At 43.3% G+C, this 24,652-nt stretch overlaps 1 protein-coding gene across 3 annotated transcripts; it reads left to right on the top strand.

Moving 5' to 3' along the window:
* The first annotated feature begins 9,618 nt into the window (after positions 1-9,618).
* On the top strand, positions 9,619-13,690 carry LOC141648437 (protein NUCLEAR FUSION DEFECTIVE 6, mitochondrial-like). Of its 3 annotated transcripts, none has more exons than XR_012546027.1 (4): positions 9,619-9,853; positions 11,531-11,649; positions 12,109-12,181; positions 13,391-13,690. XR_012546027.1 is itself a non-coding variant. In XM_074457100.1 (4 exons), exons 1-3 carry the CDS (start codon positions 9,708-9,710, stop codon positions 12,129-12,131), a joined length of 288 nt encoding a protein of 95 aa, XP_074313201.1. In that variant the 5' UTR covers positions 9,619-9,707; the 3' UTR covers positions 12,132-12,177; positions 13,391-13,690. The 3 variants fall into 3 exon arrangements, 2 of the variants coding, with proteins under 2 accessions (XP_074313201.1, XP_074313202.1); XM_074457100.1 differs by having other exon boundaries at positions 12,109-12,177; XM_074457101.1 differs by lacking the exon at positions 12,109-12,181.
* Positions 13,691-24,652: the final 10,962 nt, after the last annotated feature.

Here is a 24,652-nt window from a genome sequence, read left to right on the forward strand (position 1 = left end):
TATTGTCCCTCAATTACATCTTAAAAGTCGTGTTAGGAAAAAAAATGTAATTTAAATCATATCATTTGTACATATTTTAATTATGACAAAAAATGGAAAAAACGTACAAATATAAATAGATAGTATAATATTTTCTCATTATTAAATCGGGTTGGATATCGAAATAGGTGCAAAAAAGATGGTGTACGTTTTCGTGTGTTATTTGTCCCACATTGAAAAATAATGTAGGTGTAGTAAATATACTACATATAAATATTTGAATTGTCCCACATCAGAAAATTATCATAAGGTGGGTGATCTTAAAAATTAATTTAGGAAAGTATCATAAATAATATTTTTTGACGTAAAAAAAAGTAGAGAATCTTTTAATTATTATAATACTCCGTATATATTTCCTATATTATATTCAAGTGAGGTTTCTAATTTTTATATAAAAAAATTTACATTTCAATTGGCAAAAAAATATCGTTAAGAAAATTATGAAAATAACATAATTTGATTCGTGGTAAAAATGATATCATTAGCGTATAAATTTCATATAATTTGTATATATATAAAATTGTGTATTTCTTTATCAAAAAAATTGTGTATTTCTTAGTATGTTATATGTCCCACATTGAAAAATAATGTAGGATTATATAAAAATAATATAATTGTCCCACATTGAAAGATTAACATAAGATATAGTGATTTTATGATTATAAATATGAGGTGATGGGGCATATTCTGCACCGCTGACCAAGTCAACATATTGAGCAAGGTCAAGGATATCCACAACAAAGTCAACGACTTAGGCACTCTAGCCGATGTAACCCATCGGCATGTCACCTGGGTCTCGGCCTGCCAATCAGCCAGCCGGGACACATATCCAAGACCCTCGGCCGGCCTGCCATGGGTCCATCGGCCGAGGGTAGAACGGTCTTTCCACCTGCTAGCCACTTGGCCACTTGGCCACTACGTGACAAAAGGTGAAAGCCTATAAATACTCCTCAACCTTCATTGAGGAAAGGATACACAATTTAACCTAAGAATCACTATTCATCTGGTAATATCTTCCTTATCTCTCTACAATATACATTTAGCCAAGTAACAACTTATCCCTTAAGTTTACTGACTTGAGCGTCGGAGTGAGTACGCTTGGCACAAAACCAAGCCCTCAGTTCGTTCATTGTTGCAGGAGAGGCCGAGTGGAACGATAAAGACAAGAGGAATTCAACTCAAGACATCATTCTACAAGCCACGGGTGGTAACAATACTTGCTCTGGAATTACACCCGGAACAATTGGCGCCGTCTGTGGGGATAGACACTAGAAGCTAGTCACATTCATTCCCAAACAAAAAATACACACACAAAAAAAAAAAACCCACCCCAAAAGCCAAGAAGATGTCGAAACAACAAGAGGCATTCGTGACCGACGAAACCGAATTCTACCAAGATGATACCGTCCACAAATCTGGAGTTGTGCAACCCTCCGCCGGTCAAGCGATTCAACCGGAGTACGGGATGCCAATAATACCAGACACTCCGCTGCCTGCCGACCAGGTCACCATCATGGGACATGTGGTTGACGCAACAAAACTGAAGATGCTCCTGGACCTAATTGGGAGTACGCCGGCTCACACTGTCACGCCGACAAGAGCGGCGGAAACCGTCCAGGAGACCAGGGCCCAAAACGTGACCCCAAGAAACTTGAACGGAGCATTAGGAGAAGCTGACCCTGTCAAGACACCGGAGGGGCCCAAAGTGGTCGAGGTAGACCTAAGTCCCTCTCGCACTCGTGAGAAGACAGCGTCGCCGCGGCACGAACGAGGCACACCCCGGAGGAGTGAAAGAAGCCCAACTCGTCAGAGTTGGAGAAGAAGCCCGACTCACCAGAGTCGGAGGAGAAGTCCTTCTCGCTACGAGGAGAGAAGCCGGACTAGGAATGCGAGGAGCCGATCGCCGCGTGTCGTTCGACATGTGGTCGACCCCTCGGCGCCACGTCCTAGATACCCGGTGTCCGACTAAGCCGGAAGTTACCACCTATAGCATACAAAGGGGAAGGAGACCCGACCGACCACGTCGAGGCTTACGAGTCTCACATGTCAGTATGGGAGCAACCCGATGAGGTTTGGTGCCGAATCTTCCCAACAACACTGCATGGGATGGCACAGAGTTGGTACAAGGGGCTACCCGACGGGTCGGTATACTGTTACGCCGACCTAAAGGACGCATTCCTAGCCCAGTATTCCTGCAACAAGAGGAGGGCCGTGGAGACATCGGACCTCCTGACTATCAGACAGGAGGGAGGCGAGTCCCTCCGAAGTTATGTGAAGAGGTTCGACGCCAAGGTTCAACAAATTCGCGAGCTGAACAGCGAACTAGCAGCCTTCGCGCTGATGAAAGGCCTCCCAAGGGGAGACCTAAAAAACGAGCTCATCAAAAGCGGCGGCCGACCTTGACGCCGCCAGGAAATTGGCGATCAAGCCATTAAAGTGGAGGACTATCACAAAACCGGGTAGGCCCTAGCGAGGCCAAACCCTCGAAAAGAAGAGCGCCGGGAGGACAACCCGGATGAAGGGCGTCGTGACAATAATCGGTCACGATGCTGGCGAAAGACATTTGGACAATAATAGGTCACGGTCGATAAATCTGCCAGAAACAGGACTCGACGGGCGCCGGGTGGAGTTCGGGATCGTACCACCAGAGGCGGTATAATGATAAAACCCCCCTCGTCGTATCGGCCGCCGAGGTCTTCGCCCTGAGCAAAAACGAGGGCCGAAAGTGGGAAAGGCCCCCAAGCCGGAAGGGAGACGGTGACACGAGCCGATCGTGAGTACCACGGCCACACCGGTCACCTTATCGACAGCTGCCGGCACTGAAGAATGCCATTGAAGAACCGATCCGGAAGGGGAGCCTCGCAAGTACGTTGCCAAAGGCCAAAAGACCGACGCCGGCGGTTCAGATAAGAAATCCGTCTTGAACGGATAGGAGTGATCCATGTTGTCATCGGGGCAACGAGAACGGAGGGTCCGCTCATGGGCACAAACGGCACCTGAACGAGCTATATCAGGCCATCAACTTTGTGCCCAACACAGCGATCCCCGCTTCCAACATCCCCGATATGACTATTGGAAGGAAGGACTACGAAGGAGTCATCGCTCCTCACAGCGACCCACTTGTAGTCAATTTGGACATATCCAACCACCTGGTCAAGAGGTGCCTGATTGACACAGGCGCCTACACGAACATCATGTTCAGGGAGTGCTTCCTCAGCCTCGGTCTGAGAGTCAAGGACTTAAGCCCCTGCACCAATCCACTATACAGCTTCTCTGGGGCCGGCCTAGTACCACTGGGGTCAATCAGACTGCCTATGATGTTCGGCGAAGGGAGTGCGGCTAAGAATGTCCTAGCCGAGTTCGTGGTCATTGACGGCTCGTCCGCCTACAACGTTCTCATAGGCCGAGTCACTCTGAGCGAGGCCGACGCAGTGATGTCCATCCGGGCCTTAACACTGATGTACGTCTCGGACCGGGGGGAAGCGCATAAGCTCGTCTCCAAGGATGAGAAGGACGAGGTGGTCAACGTCCAGATAGCTGCCAGAGCATGCAACATGCAATCCCTCTAAGTGGCAAAGAAGTCAGAAAAAGGAAAAAGTCCATCCTTACAACAGGAGGGCGACCTCATGGATGCAACTAGCGGCTGACTGGGAAGGTGTGCCTTTGATGAGCCATTAGACGCCGGTAATCTCGGAAAACTTTGTATAGCGGCGGAGGTGTCCAAGATAGTGTGGGCACCCCAACGCATGTTTATACCTAATGAAAAATCGTCCAAGTCTTCCATCAAAGTGTCCATTTTTTCCCATCATCATTAACGGGGAAGAAGATCTTGGCTCACACTGTCACACCGACAAGAGCGGTAGTCTCCATAAAGAGGCAGGCACCGTCGCAGTCACCCCAAGTAGTAGACGCCACGGCAGTCACCCCAAGAGGTTTGACGCCGTCGCAGTCACTCCAAGTGGTAGACGCCACGACCGTCATCAAGAAATAGACGCCCTGACTCACACTTGTCACACCGACAAGAGCGGTAGTCTCCATAAAGAGGCAGACACCGTCGCAGTCACCCCAAGTAGTAGACGCCACTAGCGATCACCCCAAGAGGTTTGACGCCGTCGCAGTCACTCCAAGTGGTAGACGCCACGGCCGTCATCAAGAAATAGACGCCAGCTCACACTGTCACACCGACAAGAGCGGTAGTCTCCATAAAGAGGCAGGCACCGTCGCAGTCACCCCAAGTAGTAGACGCCACTAGCAGCGATCACCCCAAGAGGTTTGACGCCGTCGCAGTCACTCCAAGTGGTAGACGCCACGACCGTCATCAAGAAATAGACGCCAACTCACACTGTCACACCGACAAGAGCGGTAGTCTCCATAAAGAAGCAGGCGCCGTCGCAGTCACCCCAAGTAGTAGACGCCACGGCAGTCACTCCAAGAGGTTTGACGCCGTCGCAGTCACTCCAAGTGGTAGACGCCACGGCCGTCATCATCAAGAAGCAGACGCCAGCTCACACTGTCACACCGACAAGAGCGGTAGTCTCCATAAAGAAGCAGGCGCCGTCACAGTCACCCCAAGTAGTAGACGCCACGGCAGTCACCCCAAGAGGTCTGACGCCGTCGCAGTCACTCCAAGTGGTAGACGCCACGGCCGTCATCAAGAAATAAGACGCCAGCTCACACTGTCACATCGACAAGAGCGGCCGTCATTACCAATAAGCAGACGCTGACTCACACTGTCACACCGACAAGAGAGGCAATCACCCTCGTAGGAAGCGCGCGCGGCAAGCGATTACGGCCGGTAGCGATTGATACTCGCAGAAACGATCAAAACGTCTTAAAAGCGTTTAAACACAGTTGGGATGCGCACTCTAGACTGCCTCGGCCAGGCCGAGGCGGAAACAAAAGGGCAACTCGACGAAGACGAAAAAGACCTCGGCCAAGCCGAGGCAAAGTGAAGACGCTAAGTACGGTTGATACGCTCAACTATTAGCGCAAGGAAACTCAAAGTGAGGTAAAGACCTCGGCCAAGCCGAAGACAAAAGAAACGAACTCTTATTAAAAATGATAAGTTACAAGTGAGGAGAATACAGACGACGGCCGTCCCCATAAGGATAAGCCAAAACACAACCTACCAAAGTTGTACAAAATACAAGGAAAAGAAAAACAAAAGATTACAGGTATCATTTGAAGCGCCAAAAATGGCAGGGAGGGAAGGCTTAATGATTGGCTCCCGAAGCAATTTGGCTATCCGAGACGCCGGTGGGCTCGGTGACGACCGCCCGTCTCCCTATGCCGTTATTCTTTGCTTGCCATCGCAGCGGTAGCGGCATCTTCTTCGATGGGCAACCCGGCGGCGTTCTTAGCGACCTCGGCCGGCGGCCTCGGCCTTAGCCTCGGCGGCCTCGGTTTGCCCTTGCCCTCTCGGCTTCCTCCTTGGCCGCCTTAGCCTTCTCAAAGAAGGGTGCACTCTCCGCGGCCGCCTCTTTCTCAATCTTCACCCTCACCGCCTCCTTGGCCTTCTCCTCCACGGCTTTCTCCTTAGCTTCGAGCTTATCGTCAAACAGCTCGTCAAATTTGCCCCACGGGAAGGAACCAGCAAGAGGGAAGAGCTCCTCAATCACTTCCCTGGCAGCTTCTTCGGCCAGATCCCGGAATTCGGTGCACATGTTAGGGAGCATGACGGTTTGGAGCATCTCAATGTCCTCCTCCTTTTGTCTAATAATGGCCTCCTTGCTCCGAATCACCTTCCCCTGGATCTGAAATTTGCCCCTAAATTCATTCCTCTGCTTTGAAATAAAGGTCGGCGTGCCTCGAACAAGGTCACACTTCTCCAGACTTTGCAACTTCGGCCGCAGCAGCCTCGGCCTTGGCTCTCTCAAAGAAGGACCTCCTTTTCAGCGTCCTCCCTAAGTTTTCTCTCGGCCAAGAGTGCTTTCTCAAAGCATCTCCCTAAGCCTCTCGCTCATTGAGGAGATCCGGCCTCGCCTTCGCGGCCACCTTCTTAGTGGCATTAAGCTCAAGAGCAGATCGAGCCACGACCTTCTTCTCGCTCTATAATGCGAGCACCGGTCGCCTCGTTCCATCTCGCCGACTCCTCGATCAACCTCGCGCTTTCCGCTACAAGCTGGGAGGGGGAAGCCTTCTGGGATGAAGAGTCGGTGGTGACGTTTCGATCACCAGCCTGCAGTCGGGAGGGGGAAGCCTTCTGGGATGAAGAGTCGGTGGTGACGTTTCGATCACCGACTGCAATCGGGAGGGGGAAGCCTTTCGGGATGAAGAGTCAATGGTGACGTTATGATCACCACTGCGCGGGTTTCTCCTCCACTTCGCTCATTAAGAGCGACGGCCGACAATGGCCGATCCGCAAAATTTAACGGAAGCATCAGTATCAACATGCATAGACATGCGGAGAGCGCGTCATCGCAGCGCCTAATGAACCGGCTAAATCGAGCCCGAGAATAGATCAAGTACCATGCTTGGCCTTCTTGGCCGGAGGACGCGTTTCCTCGCCGCCAGGCGAAGCAACGGCGGCGGTAGAGGTGTCCCCTTTCTCTTACGGACAAGGGGAGACCCCTCCTCATCAGAGTCCTCCCCATTGGTGATATCAACGATCTCCACCGTTGCCTTCGAACAGGGGGAATGGGAGGTGGAAGCGATGTCGACGCCATCACCGCCGAAGACCTTGTTTTTCGCGTGTGGCGCGGCACGTTACCAACAAATTTCGCCACGGGCCTCCACCACATTCAAGCTCTTGTTCTGCCGATCCATGAGATCATTCGGCGACGTCCTGCGGTCATGGGTTAGAGCCTTGGGATGCAAGTTAGCAACGGTTTTATCTTTGTGCGGCCCATTCTCCGGAGGATATCCTCGACAAGTCCGGTCCAAAGTGGTGCGAAGGAAACAAAGCAAGAGTTAAGTAGAAGAAATAAATCGAAGTTCGAAAAACAGGAACATTGAGAGCGGTGATGGGCCTCACACCGACCCCACTCACCTGCGCTAGGGCAGGTATGAGGCCGACAGGCGAGCGGCTCATCCCGAAGAATGATCGCGTTGGAGGAATCCATCTTTTCGGCACCCCACTCTTGTCCGCCTCAAAAGCCTCATCGCGTTTTCATCCTCTTTAAGAAGGACCTTGCTTTGGCATCCATCTTGAGCTTTTTCCGGTGACCCATCTATCATGCTCCGCCTTAGTCTCGCACCGCAAATTAACTTGTGTCTTTGAAAGAAGCGGGGCGGCGGATAGTCATCCGGCACCTTAACGTATACCCACCGATCTCTCCGGTCCTTGCGGGAAGTAAGTTTGTCAACAGAGACATAACCCCGCTCCATGTGCACACCTTGTACCATCCGACGCGCCGAGAGATTGATGGCCGGAGATGATGAAGCCGGCGGAATAAATTCACCGTTGGGGCCTCTCCCTTGAAGAGACAAAGCCAGACAAAGCCGACTATGGTCCTCATAGCCAACGGGTGCAGTTGGGCAACGGCAACGTTCATGGCCCTAATGATGGCCATAACGTACTCATTCAGCGGAAACCGGAGCCCGTACTCCAAGTGCCGCATGTATACGCCGATGTAGCCCGGTGGAGGGCAACAGACGGCCTGACCCTCCTCAGGGATAACAATTTTGTACCCCCTGCCAAAGAAGAAATGGCCCTCGAAAAATGTCTCGCCGGAACAACTGGCGAACTTATGGGTCCAAGCACGGTCAAGGCGGACCTTACAAAGGCGTCACCGTGATCCATAGCATCATCGCCTCCCCTCTTTAGGACGAGCCTTTTCAGCGTTATCACCAAAATCGTCTGCGTCATCATCGACATCATCGTCATCCTCCCATTCCTCCAAAATTTGAGGATCAACTTCAGGAGAAGGAGACCTAGGGCCCCTGTGCCTCATCGGGAGGGCATCTAGCTTCTCCTCCTCATCAAGACGCGACAGGGGAACCCCGGCGTGTAAGTACTAGCCCCGGCGTCGTGAGAAGACATGATAGCAATGACTACTTAACAAAATAAGAAGTGAGGAAATTTGTTTGTTTACCTTGAAGAAAAACACTCGCCGGAGTAACAACTCTGGAAATTAGAAGACAAAGAAGCCTTTGAAAGTTTAGAGAGAAGAAAATTTTGGAGAGAATGAAATTAGTGGCCAATTTCGCGGAATAACTGCCCTATTTATAGGGAAAAGCCCATGAAGAAGGACCAATCAGGGAACAGCCCATGAAACGTCAGCCAATCAGCTAACAGACACGTGTCAGACATGCAACCATGGAAAGTCAATCGTCGCAACAGTCAAACGTCAATCAATGCAACAGTGATCAAGCGTCTTCAACACGCCCCTTCACCTCTCTTCGCCCATTCATCTTCCTCAACAAATTCCTAGGTATCTGCACTCCGCCGGCCACATGATCAACCAAGCTAGCAAAAGACCGGCCGGGGGCAATCAAAAACAACCGGCACTCCCAACTCTGGTCTCGGCCAGCGTCACTTCCCTTTCCACATCGGATGCCCTTTACACATCCATGTGGAGGGGGGATATGGTACGGCCTAAGAAGAACCAGGCCGAGATAGAAGAAGCCGATACAGAAAAAGTTTTAGAAATTACTTTCGCAGAATATACGCTCAGCATACATCGGAGCCCATACCACGGCATAGACTACGCTGGGGGCAAATTGATGGGGCATATTCTGCACCGCTGACCAAGTCAACATATTGAGCAAGGTCAAGGATATCCACAGCAAAGTCAACGACTTAGGCACTCTAGCCGATGTAACCCATCGGCATGTCACCGGGTCTCGGCCCGCCAATCACCAGGGACACATATCCAAGACCCTACGCCCGCCATGGGTCCATCGGCCGAGGGTAGAACGGTCTTTCCACCTGCTAGCCACTTGGCCACTTGGCCACTACGTGACAAAAGGTGAAAGCCTATAAATACTCCTCAACCTTCATTGAGGAAAGGATACACAATTTAACCTAAGAATCACTATTCATCTGGTAATATCTTCCTTATCTCTCTACAATATACATTTAGCCAAGTAACAACTTATCCCTTAAGTTTACTGACTTGAGCGTCGGAGTGAGTACGCTTGGCACAAAGCCAAGCCCTCAGTTCGTTCATTGTTGCAGGAGAGGCCGAGTGGAACGATAAAGACAAGAGGAATTCAACTCAAGACATCATTCTACAAGCCACGGGTGGTAACAATACTTGCTCTGGAATTACACCCGGAACATGAGGCATCCTTGAAACTTAGTTACCAACCTAACATCTTTTGAGTCTCTTAAATAAGATGTTTTGACTTTTGATATATCTAAATAAATGATAAGACATAAGATGTAAATATTAAGACCTTATAACCAATTTTTGTTTACTAAGTTAATTACCCCGTTGCAACGCACGGGCATCCAAACTAGTACATAGAAATAAAGTTGAATGGAAGGAATTGCCTGGGCACCCCAGGTCATGTACCGTAAACCGTGTCTAGGCCACCAATTCTATTTCACCGGCACGACACAAAACCTACCTTCCCGTACCTTGGACCGACACGAAACACGACCCAACCCACCAGCAAATTGGGTCAAACAAAAATCAACCTTCACCTCATCCTAAACCCTGGAAAAACCTTAGTAGTGCAAAGAAAACGAGAAACCACAGTTGAATTTCACAGATCCCAGAAAAATGGCAGCTAGATTTGGTTCAATAACAAGGTCAGTAATGTCAACTGCAAGATCTTCTTCATTCATCCGTTCTCCGCCGCCTTCTGCCGCCCCTCGCTTTCGCATTCCGCCGTCCTCTCGCCGCCATCCTTCCTTTTCTCCCTCAAGGTCTACCCTCTTTTTTCTTTCAGTTATACTCGTTTCGTATCAATCATTTGTTTACTTTTGTTGTTGTTATTCGTAAGCGTATTTTAATTAAAGGTAAACAAATGAATAAGACGGAGTAGTATATTAGTGAATTAATTATATTGATTTAATTGTACCCTCTTCATTTTTCTTGAAAATAATTACTGGGTATTTGTAGATTTTGTGTTTTCTGTCCAAAGTTGTAATCTTTTTAACTATAATGTTGTATTGGAATAGTAATTATCTTGATTTATTTGTACCCTCTTCAGTTATCATCAAAATTACTGGGGTATTTGTTGTTTTTGTATTTACTGTGAAAAGTTGCGATCTTTTTAACTATAATGTTATACTCCCTTCGTTCCGGTCAATTGTTGTCCTTTGGTTTTGGCACAAAGACCAATGAAAGAGGAGGGGGTCAATTACTAAAAGACAAGTGGACCGAATTGTGCGTGAATGATCAAATTGCTCATCAAGTTTATTCTTAAAATAGAAAGGACAACAATTGGCTAGACACCCAAAAATGGAATAGGACAACAAATGGCCGGGACAGAGGGAGTATTAGAGTACTAACTGTCTTTATTTAATTGCATCCTCTTCATTTTTTTTTATCAAAATTGTTACTGGGTATTTGTTGTTTTTGTGTTTACTGTCCAAAGTTGTCGTCTTATTTTAACTACAACATGTTATTGAGACTTTTGGGTGATTATTCATTCGTCGGATTTAAGTTCGTGATTTTCTTTGCTACTCTTGTTATTTCTTTGTCAGTGTATTGTCTCCTCTATATCAAGTTTCAAACCTGTTTGGGTCAATGCATTAGCTTTTGATCAAGTTTTTCGTCTCCAATTCAGCCGAAGTGTCATTATTCTTTGATCTTGTATTACCAATGAAAAAAATATAGCAAAATCACTTGTTAAAATGACTGCCTTTTCTTATTGGAAGTGGTAGGCTGGTAGCTGTTTGAGGTGGATCTGGACGTAGTTTTCATTTTGGGTAATTTTGAACCACCCTTTGTGTTGGCGTGTTGCTTATGTGTCCCTTGGAAATAAGACTGTGTACATCTCGTTCCTTCTTACCTACAACTTGCAGGAGGCCTTGAATTCTGTTACCCTACTATTTGTTGGATACCCTGAACTATTGGGGTAATGTTGTTGTAGTCCTTATGGGGGTTAGATTATTATCTGCAATTCTACATTGGTCGCTCAATCTGGCATTTTTCTTATTGCATTTTCACCTATTTCTTGCTCAACTTATGTGTCAGAAATAAGACTTGGGGGAGCCCTTGAATTCACTGTTACTCTACTATATGTTGGAGCTCTTGAACTATTGGGGTAATTTTGTTGTTGTAGCCCTTGTAGGGAGCAGATTGTTGTCTGCATTTGTCGCACAGTTAGTATTTTTTTTCGTGCATTTTCACCCATTTCTTCTTCAACTTTTGGTCTTTTTTCTGGTTATTATTACTGCCAAATAGTTTAATTACATAAATACTGTTATAGTGTAACTGTGTCAAGTATACCTAGATTGCCTTAGAACTACTAGCCACAGCATTTTTTTTGTTTTGGTTATTTAGATATTTTTGATTTGCTGCTTCCGAAACTCAGTGCTGTTAATGTGGGTTTTTGGGTGCATTTTTGACTTGTGTGTGGTGTGCTACAATTGTAGGAACTTCGGAGAACTTGGATGTGTACAGTCGCTTCTACCGTTTGGTAATGCTGCCACTATGCCGTGTTTGACCGGCCACCTGTCTCTTGATGTGCGGGCTTTTAGTGAGCTATGCAATGGTACCTTCTGCCGTTCTTGTCAGGATCGCTAGTATTCACTTTGCGTGAGTCCGTTTCTAGGGCGCATTTTATGATAATTGTTCTAAAAACTGTGCTGGCTTATTCTGTTTGACATTATGTTGAGTTATGTCTTGCTTTGTGAATTGGTGCTATAACATTGCAAATCAGTGATTAGATCTATGTTACTTAGACTCCGCTACAAATGTCGAACACGAATGCATGTCGGAGAATCGACAAATCTTTGTTATGAAATGTTTTTGTATTTTTGGCCTATAATGAAGTGCCCAAGTATTTTGCCGTGCCATATGATGTGTTCTGTTGACACAGTGACACAGCACATTTAAATGAAATATTCAAATAACTTGCATGTAGAATTAATAAGATGGTGAAGGTTTTGTTAGAATTTGTTTTCTAAATTGATGTATGGTTGTTTGAGAAAAGTTGGGATTGGGTCTTTAGGGAAAAATGGAAAAGATGGGTGATCGTTCTTGGAGCTTTCAATCATCAAAAGGACTGAAGTTTGAATGTGTAGGTTGTTATTCTGTTCCTTATTCCTTGTTTCTATGCATTTCAGTTTTAGTAACATAAGTTTTCCTCAATGTTTTGTTAATGGGACATCTTTTCTGTTTTTGTTTTTGAATCAAATGTACAATTCCTTGGCTTAAAATCACGAGCACTAAAGACAACTTTCACGAGCTATAGACCCTGCTACTTCAACAAGTTTCTTAATGTGCGGCCCTTTGTTCTGTTCTTAATGTCCTTGTCGAACTTGTTTGGAAATTTTGTGAAATTGAAATGCAAGTCAATAAACTTAGTTACAACATCTTCTGTTGGGAGCTCACATTATTGGATCGTTTGGAGTTTCATGAATTGGGGTTGTTAAATTACGGAGTATATCCAGTTCGAATTTAGGCGTATCTACCTATTTATCTCTAGACAGTCCGCGTTTGTGATAATACATTGTTGGCTGATGATGTGGGATCTTAATTTTTACTTTGCTTAGGTTGCCTTCTGTCTCATATGTTAATATTATATGGTTTCAAGTGTTCAACATGTCCATTTCAGCATTATGTGCAGTAGTTTGCTTGACATATTTTTTAATTATATTCTTTTTCTGTGAAGGGTCCTAAAAAACCTCACTTTCTTATTAAAGATACGACTACATGCATGATACATTAAGGTTTATCAGTACTCTGGCTTCTAAAGTTTCTTCTACGCAGTAGGATTTAAGAAAATTGTGAGAAAAAAAGCTCTTTTAGGTCAAAGTACAATATATAACATGTCAATGTTACTTCAATGACTTGAAGTCTCACATGTCTCGCCTATAACGTGATAAGTGGCATTGGATGTCAAAGACGTTTATCCTATGTTGAAAATAGACGGAAAAAATGATGAGAGTTACGGACTTACGGTTGACCGGCTATTACTTTACAATGTGCGAAGTGAAAACAGTTTAGTAGACCATTTTGCTCTATTCGACTATTGTATATAACGAAGAGTAATGGATTCTTTAGGCACATTGGCAATGGAAAAGAGTTGCTTTAGGTAGAGTGAAACAGTATACGCACGTCTTATTACCTTGGTGGAACGACCATTAAAAAAAAATCAATTTTCTCTTTGTATTGGGTTTGAGTTTTATTTTCAAAGTTGTGCTATAAATGTTGATCTGTGGAAGCTACATTTCTGGTGTTTATGAAGACTAATTGTGTACAAACTGTGACGGCTTTATGTTTATTTTCAGGTACTTGAACAAGTTATGGATCATATATCAGCATATTTGACTCAAGAGTTCTTCAAAGATACCAGCGGGTGTCTGGTACGCAGTATTGGTCTTGGAATTAATAAACTATGAAAATAATGCTTATTGTTTTTTTGTTAAGCACATGATTACAGTTGACTTAATCAGTTTTTCGTCTTAGGGCATACATCTATTTCTATAAACGGTCAAGTTTAGTCGACATTGTTAGTTCTTTCGTATTGCAATTTGCTGTAGCAGTGGTGGTTCTTTATAACAAAAGAAGAAAAACAAAATTTGCGTCAATTCTACCTTTAGTTTTTTTTTTTTTGTCAACAAGTATTCGCTGTTTTTTTATGATTGACTGTAGTTGTTAACTCGTTATGCTATGTTTGCGGGCTCTTGTTTTCAGTCAATTATCTGTATGTGTTAATACATAACTCAAAGAACCTTTTTATATTTCACTGCTTGGCTAATTACTCGTTTCACGAGGAAAAAGATAGAAATGCCGAGAATAATACCCCAAAGCTTTAGCATTCTATGTAAAGATGTAGTGTTTGTGTATTCTTTTCAAATATGTTCATTTGAGTTTAGGACAGCTTTATACCCACTAGGAACCCTAGCCATAACCAGGTTTCTGTGATGTAAAACTACCATTTGTAAACGAGCATCGTTAATTTAGCCGCAATGAGATGCAAGGTAGTGCAGTGAGAGGAAAGGAACCTAAGTCCTGATGTACCTAATAACTTTATCCTAAGTTGCTAACCGCTAGACCAGCCATAATAGAGCATGAAACCGAATAGCTTTGGAAAGCCGCATCTATAGTTTTATACAACTCATTACAATTACAGAAGAGAGTCAGTTGAGGGATTTGCAGTTACCACATGGCTATTTTTCGCTTTCGCTATTAATATATGGTAACTGTAATAGCTGGTAGGCTTTGGTTGTAGCCAGTGGGGATCTCTGAAGTCTGAACTATAGTGATTGACTACAGTTGGTGCATTTTTCTAGTGTCGACACAACCATTTATGAAAAATCCTCGTGTTTTAGGCTTAAAATGAGTTGTCGATTTGTCTAAGATTACAACTGTCAAGTGTTCGAGAGTCTGTCAAACCCGAAATGGACCAACCCGCACCTGATCCAGTAGACCCGTTTGCCAGGTCTATGTGAAGGGGTCCTTTTTCTTCCTGCAGTCTGCACTCTGCAGCTAATTGTGTTTTAATCTCAAGTTCGGGCGTGGTATGGAGAGGAAAACATGAAAACTAAGTCTCACTAAAACCGTTGTATATGTGAAACAGCTACAATTATGTGTACTCTCTACACATCTGATGTTCACTGTTAATCACGAATGTGATTGTTTTGTACCCGTTTCACACGTATATCGATTCTAAACGAGAATTTGTAAAACTTGAATTGTGTTATGTAGGGCCTTTCCAGATTTGTTGCTTTGGTAGATCTAATGTTGTTGTTGTTGTCCATAGTGGCCAATTATTTTGGTCTAAAGTACTTAGTTTAGAACTGCAAGTAGCACATAAAATCCATCATTAGATTCTTGCACACTTGTAATTATTCTTACCAGTTGCTCTTGCTTAAGACCGTCTTAACTTAAAGCCTCCCATAGCCTCCTTTTATTTCCATCTCTATTTTAATCGGGTGTGAGCAATCTTAAGTTAAGACAATCTTAAACAGGAATTGGCGTATTATTATTGACCATGGTAGACCCACAAGATGCTCGAGTTCTGAATTCTGAGAATCTGATTTACTTTTTTGTGTATTTTGTGGAATGAGCCTCCATCAAACCGAACAGGGTTTGTTTTTCTTGGGTTATAGATAGATTGATCCATCAGTGACTTGTTTTTGTAGTAGTAGTTTGTGATGCCTTAATAAATAGTCGCGTAATTGCTGCGTTATACTCTTCTTCAGTATCGCTGAGTTCTGACTGATAGTCGCTGAAGTGCAGATGTGAGCGAAATGGCATTGTCCCACTCCTCTTTTTTTTTTTTTCAGTCCGTCTTGCTTGTGACGGTCAAAAGCTTGTAATCTCTCACAACATTCTTCCACTTGCCCCTTTGTTTTTTAGATTCTTCTAAGCGCAATCCTGTTTTATGGATGTCATTGGTGAATTATGTACCATAGGCATAGTTAGTTGTTACCCTTTACCGCCTAGATCGATCACTCCCGCTCCTGTTGGTCAATCTGGTGGTGGTCTCTTTCGGCACCAACTGAAACTTATCCTGACTAACTTATGCTGTTTCAAAACTTTGATCCCCTGATGCAATTCACGTTAAAGGACGTGTGTATCGAACCACAGTAACTCCAGGAATTTAAATCCCTATAGCAGAAAAAAGGATGCCATCTATGTTAATCTGACTCTTCACGTTGACGTACCTTGGGATCGAACCAATATCGACTTTGAGGTTCAGAGAAAACACATTCTGATGTTGAAACATCAGAGATCCATAAACTTCAGTCTCTTCTCGTTTAGCTTTGCATAGTTCCATCAATAGATGCTTCATTTCGTTACTTGTAAGCTTGGCTAGAATCGCTATCTCGGACATGTCTATTCAGTTTTGTTGTTTACCATTTACTTCCCTCTCGGAACAAAAGATAAGAGATGAGATCGATAAATAGTCTGTTAAAATTATCGCGCTTCTTTCATTATACTTTTGTAAAACTCTTTCTATTACCAGAGTTAATGGCTCCAAACCTCGTTTGTTAGGGCAGTAGCAGTAGAGGTCTGTCATCGGGATTTGTTCACTATTTGAGAGGTTCATAGATAAACCTCCTTATTGTTGGACAAAGGTGTAGGCTTCGGGTCTTTTCACCTTTGTTAAATTTATTAATAGGCGTTACTTGTGAGTTATACCGCGAGATTGTACCGCGTGACTTGTGACTTGTGACATTTATCTGGGTTAAAGTTTCGCTTCTGTTCACGAATCCGACTACCTATAAGAACTTCTTGATAATGAGATTTTTATGTTCGCAAATTCTTCTTTCAGAAGCTATTTTCTGATAAAATGTTACCATCATTTTCAAGGAAAAAAGTGAAACTTTAGTTTATTAGTTATAACATTTTGTCATTAAATAGTTACATTTTATTAAAAATTGGTAACGTTTTCTGGTCTGAAAATAAAATCGTCGGAAATAAGACTTATTGTTTTATGTTATGTTGCCTAAAATATCAGTTGTACTATGGCAACTAGTAAATGGCCTTTGCGAAATTGGAAAGCCTCTTTTTGTAATTGCTTTCTACAAGTAGTTTTTGTACCACAAGGAAATAATTCCTTAAAAGTAGAAAAAAGCTTAGGTGCACAATGCAAGGTCTAATAATGAAAGTTGATTGAAGAATTTGGGAATCATTTTTGTACTTCTAGGTTATAGTCCAATCAATGAGGAGTTAGGATAAGAGCTAATCACAGTTTCTTCCACAACACCCGCAATTCATAGTGATCCCCCCGACATCGAGCATACAAGTGTCGTTGTCACCGGAGATGGAAGCTCCCTACTTGACAGTGATGATATCAGAATGCCCAGTAATGGAGGTCAAGATCAACCTAGTGAAGGACAAACCTTCGAGTCTAGCAATGGAGATGTCGATACCATGGAGTATTGATAGAATTCTCAAACTTGTAAGCAATGCATATCTATCTTCCCTAAATTATTTACCAGATTTTATGAATACAAGAATACCAAATTTATGTCCCAACCTACCCCATATTACTTTCATGGTATGGAATGTCCAAGGTACAGGAAACAAAAAGAAAATAATCGCCATTAAAGACGTGGTTAAAACGTATAAACCAACTGTTCTTGCGCTTGTTGAGACTCATATGGATGGTGATCATGCCATCAAACTCGGCAATATCTTAGGCTATGATGGGCATTCGAGAGTTAACGCTATAGGATTTAGAGGAGGTATTTGGTTGTACTGGAAAACCGATTTTGTATCAATACACCCAGTTGCAGAGCACTTTCAGTATATGACCTTAGAAATTTCTAGGAATGGTGAACCTCCATGGTTTTTCTCGGCAATTTATGCCAGTCCGGATCCTTCAAATAGACGAGAGTTATGGTTTGAGTTGGAAGAATTTGCTAAGAACAATAACAGACCGTGGTTACTGGCAGGAGATTTTAACGAAACCCGAACACTTAGTGAAAGGCATGGGGGTGACGACAACATGGCGAGAAGATGTAACAACTTCAACAATTGGATCGAAAATTGCGATCTTATCGAGTTAGCCTTTTCTGGAGCTGCTCATACATGGGCGAGAGGAAATTCTGTAGAAACCCGTCAAAGTGCGAGGCTCGATAGAGCTTTATGCAATTCAGAATGGAGTACTATTTTTGAAGATGCTATGGTTCGCCACCTACCTGCGATTCAATCTGATCATTGTCCGCTCCTGATATCACCAAATGGTTTTGCCCCTCTTAACGCAGTGAGAAGACCGTTTCGATTCCAAGCTTGCTGGCTCACACACGAAAAATTTCAGGAATTCTTAGATAGCAATTGGCCTTCCACGGGTAATTTTCCATCTCGGTTAGATTGCCTCTCTCAGAAGCTTCAGACGTGGAACTCGGAAGTTTTTGGCGATATATTCAGACGAAAAAATAAACTCTTAGCGCGCATTGCAGGATGCCAACGTGAATTATCCATTGCTCGCAAACGACACTTGATTATTTTGGAAGCGAATTTGCGCAAAGATTTGGACGATGTTCTAGCACAGGAAGAATTATTATGGTACCAAAAATCAAGAGTCGATTTTATTAAGGACGGAGATCGCAACACCTCATATTTTCATGTAAGTACTCTAGTACGAAGATGGAGAAACCGGATAACCACGTTAAAAAATGAAGAAGGAGAGCTGGTTGAAAATCCGGAAGGTATAAAGAATATTGTTGTGGACTATTTCAAGAAGTTATATACTGCTGATCAGCAAGAAATTGAAAATGATCAACTACCCTGGAATCTTTTCCAAGATTTTAACAATGATGATTGGGAGTGGCTAAATAAACCGTTTTCTATAGCTGAAATAGAGCAAGTTATTAATCATATGGGTTCGCTTAAAGCTCCGGGTCCTGACGGGTTTCAAGCTCTCTTTTATCAAAAGAATTGGCATCTCGTTTCTTCCTCTTTATGCGAAATGGTTATAAAAGCACTAGAAGGAAAAGGAATGCCAGAGGGACTCAATGACACACACCTAGTTCTTATACCAAAGATAAATAATCCGGAGTTAGTCACCCAATTCCGCCCGATCAGCCTATGCAATGTAGCTTACAAAACCATTAGCAAATCGCTGGCAAATAGACTGAAACGGGTCCTTCCACACGTGATTTCAGAAACGCAAAGTGGGTTCGTTCCGGGGCGACAAATAACGGACAACATAGTTATTTTCCAGGAGGCGATTCATACAATGCGGAAAAAGAAGGGAAGAAAAGGGTATATGGCCATTAAAATCGACCTCGAGAAAGCGTACGATCGTCTTCGTTGGGGTTTTATATACGACACTCTCAAGGATATGGGTTTTCCTCAGCTAATGATTGATGTTATTATGGATTGTGTAACTTCAACTCGAATGAGAGTTCTATGGAACGGAGAACCGACTGCTCAATTTATCCCATCAAGGGGAGTTCGGCAAGGAGACCCCCTGTCATCCTATTTATTCGTCATGTGCTTGGAGAAACTTCAACAAGCTATCGATCAGGAAGTTCGTAATAATAATTGGAGACCGTTTACTTTTTGTCGCAATGGACCAAGCATAACTAATCTGTTCTTTGCCGACGACATGGTACTTTTTGCTGAGGCCACAGAGGATCAAGCTCTTGTGTTAAGGTACGTTCTTGATAATTTTTGCCGCGCTTCAGGGGAAAAAGTTAGTGAGGCAAAATCCCGAGTTTTCTTCTCTAGCAACACGGACCATAATATAAAAGATGCAGTGAGTTCCATCCTTCAATTTGAAGAAACGGATGACCTAGGAATTTACCTAGGAATGCCGACCATCAACGGTCGTGTTACCCGTCATACTTTTGCCCATCTCGAGGAAAAAATCAACAAGAGACTGGCGGGTTGGGCAACCAAACGTCTATCAATAGCAGGACGCTCTACTCTCGTACAATCTACCTTGACTACAATCGCCAATTATAGTATGCAATCGGCTAAAATCCCACGCTCTATATGCGATACTATTGATAAGAAATCTCGAAGATTTCTATGGGGCGGGGACGAGAGCAAAAGGTCGATACATCTCGTGTCTTGGGAGAACTTACAGAAACCGAAGTCTATGGGTGGTTTAGGGGTTGTTTCAGCGAGGCAAGCGAACGCAGCATTCTTGACGAAGCTCGGGTGGAGGGTACTAGCTGAGCCAACACGGCTTTGGTCACGAGTTTTACGCGCTAAATATTGTAACAACCGGTGTAATATAGACGTCTTCCAGCCAAGAAATGGTATGTCCAATGTTTGGGCAGGAATAACAGAGCAATCCAAGACCATTATTCGAGGTACAGCTAACGCAGTCGGTAATGGAAGACGTACTTCTTTCTGGAATCACGCATGGGTTGACGGATTACGCCCATCTGACTATATTTTAGCACCCGTACCTGAACAAATTCAAGACTTCACCGTGAGTGATATGTGGTGTGAAAATAATGGTTGGAAATGGGATGATTTTTCTAATTATCTGCCGCAAGATGTTCTTCAAAAAATGGCATCAATTCACCTCGAATCTGATCATGAGCTCGAGGATACCTTGTATTGGTCAGGTACTACATCAGGGAAATTCTCCATTAAATCGGCATTAGGATTCTTAAAGGGTGATGAACCTTCTCTCGTACCCGAGTCTCCGGCATGGCGAATGATATGGAGGCTACCTGTCCAACAACGTATCCGAATGTTCCTTTGGCTTGCGGCCCATGGCCGTCTTATGGTTAATGTTAACCGTGTGATAAGAAAGTTGGGAGACAACCCAACTTGCCCCCGCTGCGATAATGAGGAGGAGACCACGGAACACCTGTTAAGGTCTTGTCCCGTGTCTAGGCAAATTTGGAACCTGGTGGGTGTTCGAAATTCGAATACCTTCTACAATTCCCAGTTCCCGTCTTGGATTGATAAGAATGCTAGCAATGAAGTTCTAAATTCCGAGGAAGATTGGCCGATGCAATTCGCCATTACGTGTTGGTGGATTTGGAAATGGAGGAACAACATTGTCTTCGGAAGGGATAACGAAAACCCTACAAACCCGTATGCTTTTTTGGCCCAACAGTTTGCAAGTTCGAAACATGCCTTTGATTTTTACGATTTTTTCATTCCTAAGCCTAGAAGACCGAATGTCGAAATCTTTATCAGATGGCTTCCCCCTCCACATGGTTGGGTCCAATTAAATACAGACGGAGCTTCTAAAGGCAATCCGGGTCCAGCAGGAGGTGGTGGTATCTTCCGCGATGAGACGGGTAATTATATCAATGCCTTTTATTTTTCCTGTGGCACATGTTCGTCAATGAAGGCGGAGTTTCTAGCTCTTTTAGTCGGTTTGAAGAAAGCTAAAATGCTTGGGTTTAACAAACTTTTAATCCATACGGATAATGCGCCTTGCGTAAAGATTGTGCTAGAAGACCAGCTCATGAGCAACAACCTCAAATTTATCGTCCAAAGCTGTAAGAAGCTTATAGCCGAGCCTCATTGGGAGGTAAAATTGGAGCACACTTATCGGGAAGCGAATAGGGCAGCTGATCTTATGGCTAATCGAGGAGTACAAGCTAGTACGATAGTACATTTTTTAGAGTATCCACCTACGGACTTGCGAAACATTCTTAGAGAAGATATCCTTGGGGTAGCTATTCCCCGTGTAATAGCTAGTAGTTAGATAACGGGGCTTTTGCCCCTCTTAAGTACCAAAAAAAAAAAAACAAATTCAAAGTATCGGAAGTTAAGGAATAGGAGTAGCTTTTTGGTATATAAAGTAGTCCATCCTTTCCTTATCCATCGTTGTAGGACGCTCTGGGAGTTATCTTCAACCCCCTTGCCGCGCATGTTTTTTTCTTTTGTTCGTCGGGCCAATTTTGGTTCATCAAACCCATGGCACAAAGCGATGAGCTCTAATACCATGTTAGAATCAAGATTCGAGAAAAATTATCGTTCGCATTATTCGTACATGTTCATATTTATCACATCAAGCAATTTTTCGATATTTATGCATAGAGAAGTCTTTATGTTGTTATGAAAATAATTCAGTTCATGTAGTTAAGCTAAGTTCATTTTTATTCTTCAGTTCAGTTCATAATTTCATATAGTTTCGGTCTAAAAGAGCGAGGCTTTAGGAGGTTGGTTTTTTTTTTTGTGTGAACTTACCTTTTTACGTATCTTTAACATGTGTTATACGGACTCATTGTAAAAAAAAGCCGACAAAGAGTTCACCAAAAATTCTAGTGGTTGATAATGCTTTTTGCTATTGTACATTTGACATGCCTCCAAATGCAAATAAGATCTCCCAAACAAAATGCAAGCACCCACATAGATAGTCTTGTTCTTTGAAACACAGACAACATTTACTATACTAAAACAGTTTTAAGACTTTTAACATATCCTTTCAACTTTCATAGCTAATTGTGAGTAAGACCCACTTCACCCCCAAAAAACACCATAATAAACTTTACGATAAACGACAAAAACACGATTAACCAGTTTCCACAATTCCCACTAATAAGGACGTCTTACTCAATAGTTAAAAAATAAAACACGTCATTTCTAACTGACAAAATTATTGAAAAGAAGTAATATGAGTCACTTTTCGCATCATGAAATCATGTCGTTTGAGAATTTATGATCGTCCAAATTCAACCTAACTACAATAGCTTTCTTGGTGTATTTTGGTCAAACTTTTAGGGTAAAATAGAATAAATTTATATTTTTATGTAGAAATAAGCGTTATATTATCCTTGAAATCCTAGATAGAAAATTTTCTGGATATGATATTTTTTTTTTGACAGCATAAGGAGAATAACTTACAATGTTACAAAGTAAGTTATTCGACTAGGTAGCACTAGAATCCCGACAGCTAAATCTAGCATTACAAAGCCATACCTAGTGGTTACATAAACATTATTTGAAACTAAAACTACAACATTAAGATAAACTAGATTGATGGCAGAATGGAAAAGAACGGAGGATTGACCATGAACACCCGAACCAGCTTCAAAAGCACGCTTGACTTCTGCACATACGAGTCACAGAGTGGCTATGACAAGATGTACTTCCACTCTTACGAAAAGAATGAAGAAAGAAAAAGAGATAAGCAAGACGACGAAGTCTGCCATCGGCGGAGATGACTCTCCTACACCTTAGAAATTGAACCCATTGACCATAGGACTCATACTCCAGGAAAGCGAGTAAGTGAAATCCTGGCAATAAAGAGAACCACTTGAACAACCTCCAAACCAAAACTATCTCTGAAATCCGGATAGAGAAGGGCACAATACAAACTGCATGTAAAGCAACCCTTGCCATTATTAACCCGACAACTAAAGCAAACAACCCATAGATAAGGGGACAGGACACCACAGACATCCATGAAGAAGTCGATAAGATAAACCTATAAAGGTTATTATTCGGTACAATAAAAAAACACGGTACATACAGATAAAACATTAACAAGTGGAAACCACCGCATCGGACCCAATCAACGCCACTACCAAAATCCCAACTCCACCCTACCAAACACGCCTCAAACAGACACAAAGGAGCTTAGCAGTCAAGGGCTCACTCCCACCAAAGAAAGAAAACGGACCCCACAAACAAACCACGAAGACACGGCAGACCCACACCAAACCCCGACAAAGACTCCGAGACTCCAAATTCCAACCAAACCCCCCAAGACCATCGGCTTACATGCAACAAAACCAAACCAGATGACGACTCAGACCGACACTAACAAGAACAGGAGAGGGGACCGATCGGTGGGGGAAGGGGCGAGGGGAAGGGAAAACACCAGATTGTCCCAAAACCACCACCATATACAAAAACAACGACACCAAGACAAAGCTATGCTCGTCGACAAGACAGACGACCTCAAGGACGATGTAAACCTACCAGGGGTGGGGGAAGGGGCGAGGGAGAGGGGAAACACCCATAGGTTGCATGCAAGACCTTCGATGACAGGACAGGAGAACGAGGGAACAGAACGACCTCAGAGACACGAAACGAAACACCCAAACCAGGCCAGTCCACCGGACAATCGAGGAGCGCAGTTCCGACACTAGCAAGCGGAGTAAAACGAAGCCAAAGAGGACCGAGACACACAAGAGACGTGGGTAATCGCTGGAGATAGGTTAAAAGGAGAACCCATCTCCGGCGATCGAGTAGAGGGAGAAGAGGAGAGGAGGTGTGTGGAAGAGAGTGGCAGCGGTTGAAATAATTTAGGATTTGATATTACTACACTATTTTTACTATACTAAAAGAGTCTTAACATATCCTTTCAACTTTCATAAGATAGTTGTGAGTATGAGACCAAAAAAAACATCATAATAAACTTTACGAATAACGACGAAACACGATTATCCACTAGTAAGTCTTTTAAAAGACATCTTTACACTAAAAAAAAAAAAGATGAAATTACTAATCGACAAAAAATTGGAAAAGAATATAAGTGACTTTTCGCATCATGAAATCATTTTTTTTTTTTTTTTTTTTTTTTTGGTGACGAGGGGTTGAATCAAAGCGCATCGATACGCAATATCCCGCAAACCACATGTGTCATGTAAGACATCCTTAGGATGACAGAATCGCAAAGACTCTCCGTGAGGAGTCGAACCCGGGACCTCTCAATTCGTTCCACTTTGGTACATGAAATCATTTCACCTGAGAATTTATGATCATTCAAATTCAACCTAACTACAGCGGCCAGTGGCAGAGCCACGGGCTCTTTTCCGATCGAGGGCCCAGGACACCAGAAACGAAAGCTTTCTCGGTGAATTTCGGTCCAATTTTTAGGTCAAAAAAGAGTAAATTTATATTTTTCATGTAGAAATAGGCATTAATATTATCCTCGAAATCCCAGGATGAAAATTTTCATCCGATATTGCTAAAACCCAATTAATGATTCTTGACACTGATTTAGGTTATCATTTGAGTGGTTTCCATCTCATTGGATATGACATTACTATATTAGCTGAACGAGAACCATACATCAGGAACATCACAAATATGAGCCTCTTAAATTTTAATTAATAGGATAACATAGTGATGGAGCTAAACCAATAATGCATATACTACCAAAAATA

This window comes from Silene latifolia, chromosome 3 (genome assembly GCF_048544455.1).
Source record: "Silene latifolia isolate original U9 population chromosome 3, ASM4854445v1, whole genome shotgun sequence".
NCBI classification, from domain to species: domain Eukaryota; kingdom Viridiplantae; phylum Streptophyta; class Magnoliopsida; order Caryophyllales; family Caryophyllaceae; genus Silene; species Silene latifolia.

Coding starts and splice junctions, on each gene's coding strand:
- LOC141648437 (XM_074457100.1), top strand. CDS start 9,708: ATGGCAGCTAGATTTGGTTCAATAACAAGGTCAGTAATGTCAACTGCA. Junction 9,854..11,530: donor CCTTCCTTTTCTCCCTCAAG/GTCTACCCTCTT, acceptor CTACAATTGTAG/GAACTTCGGAGAACTTGGAT. Junction 11,650..12,108: donor TTTTAGTGAGCTATGCAATG/GTACCTTCTGCC, acceptor TTGGGTCTTTAG/GGAAAAATGGAAAAGATGGG.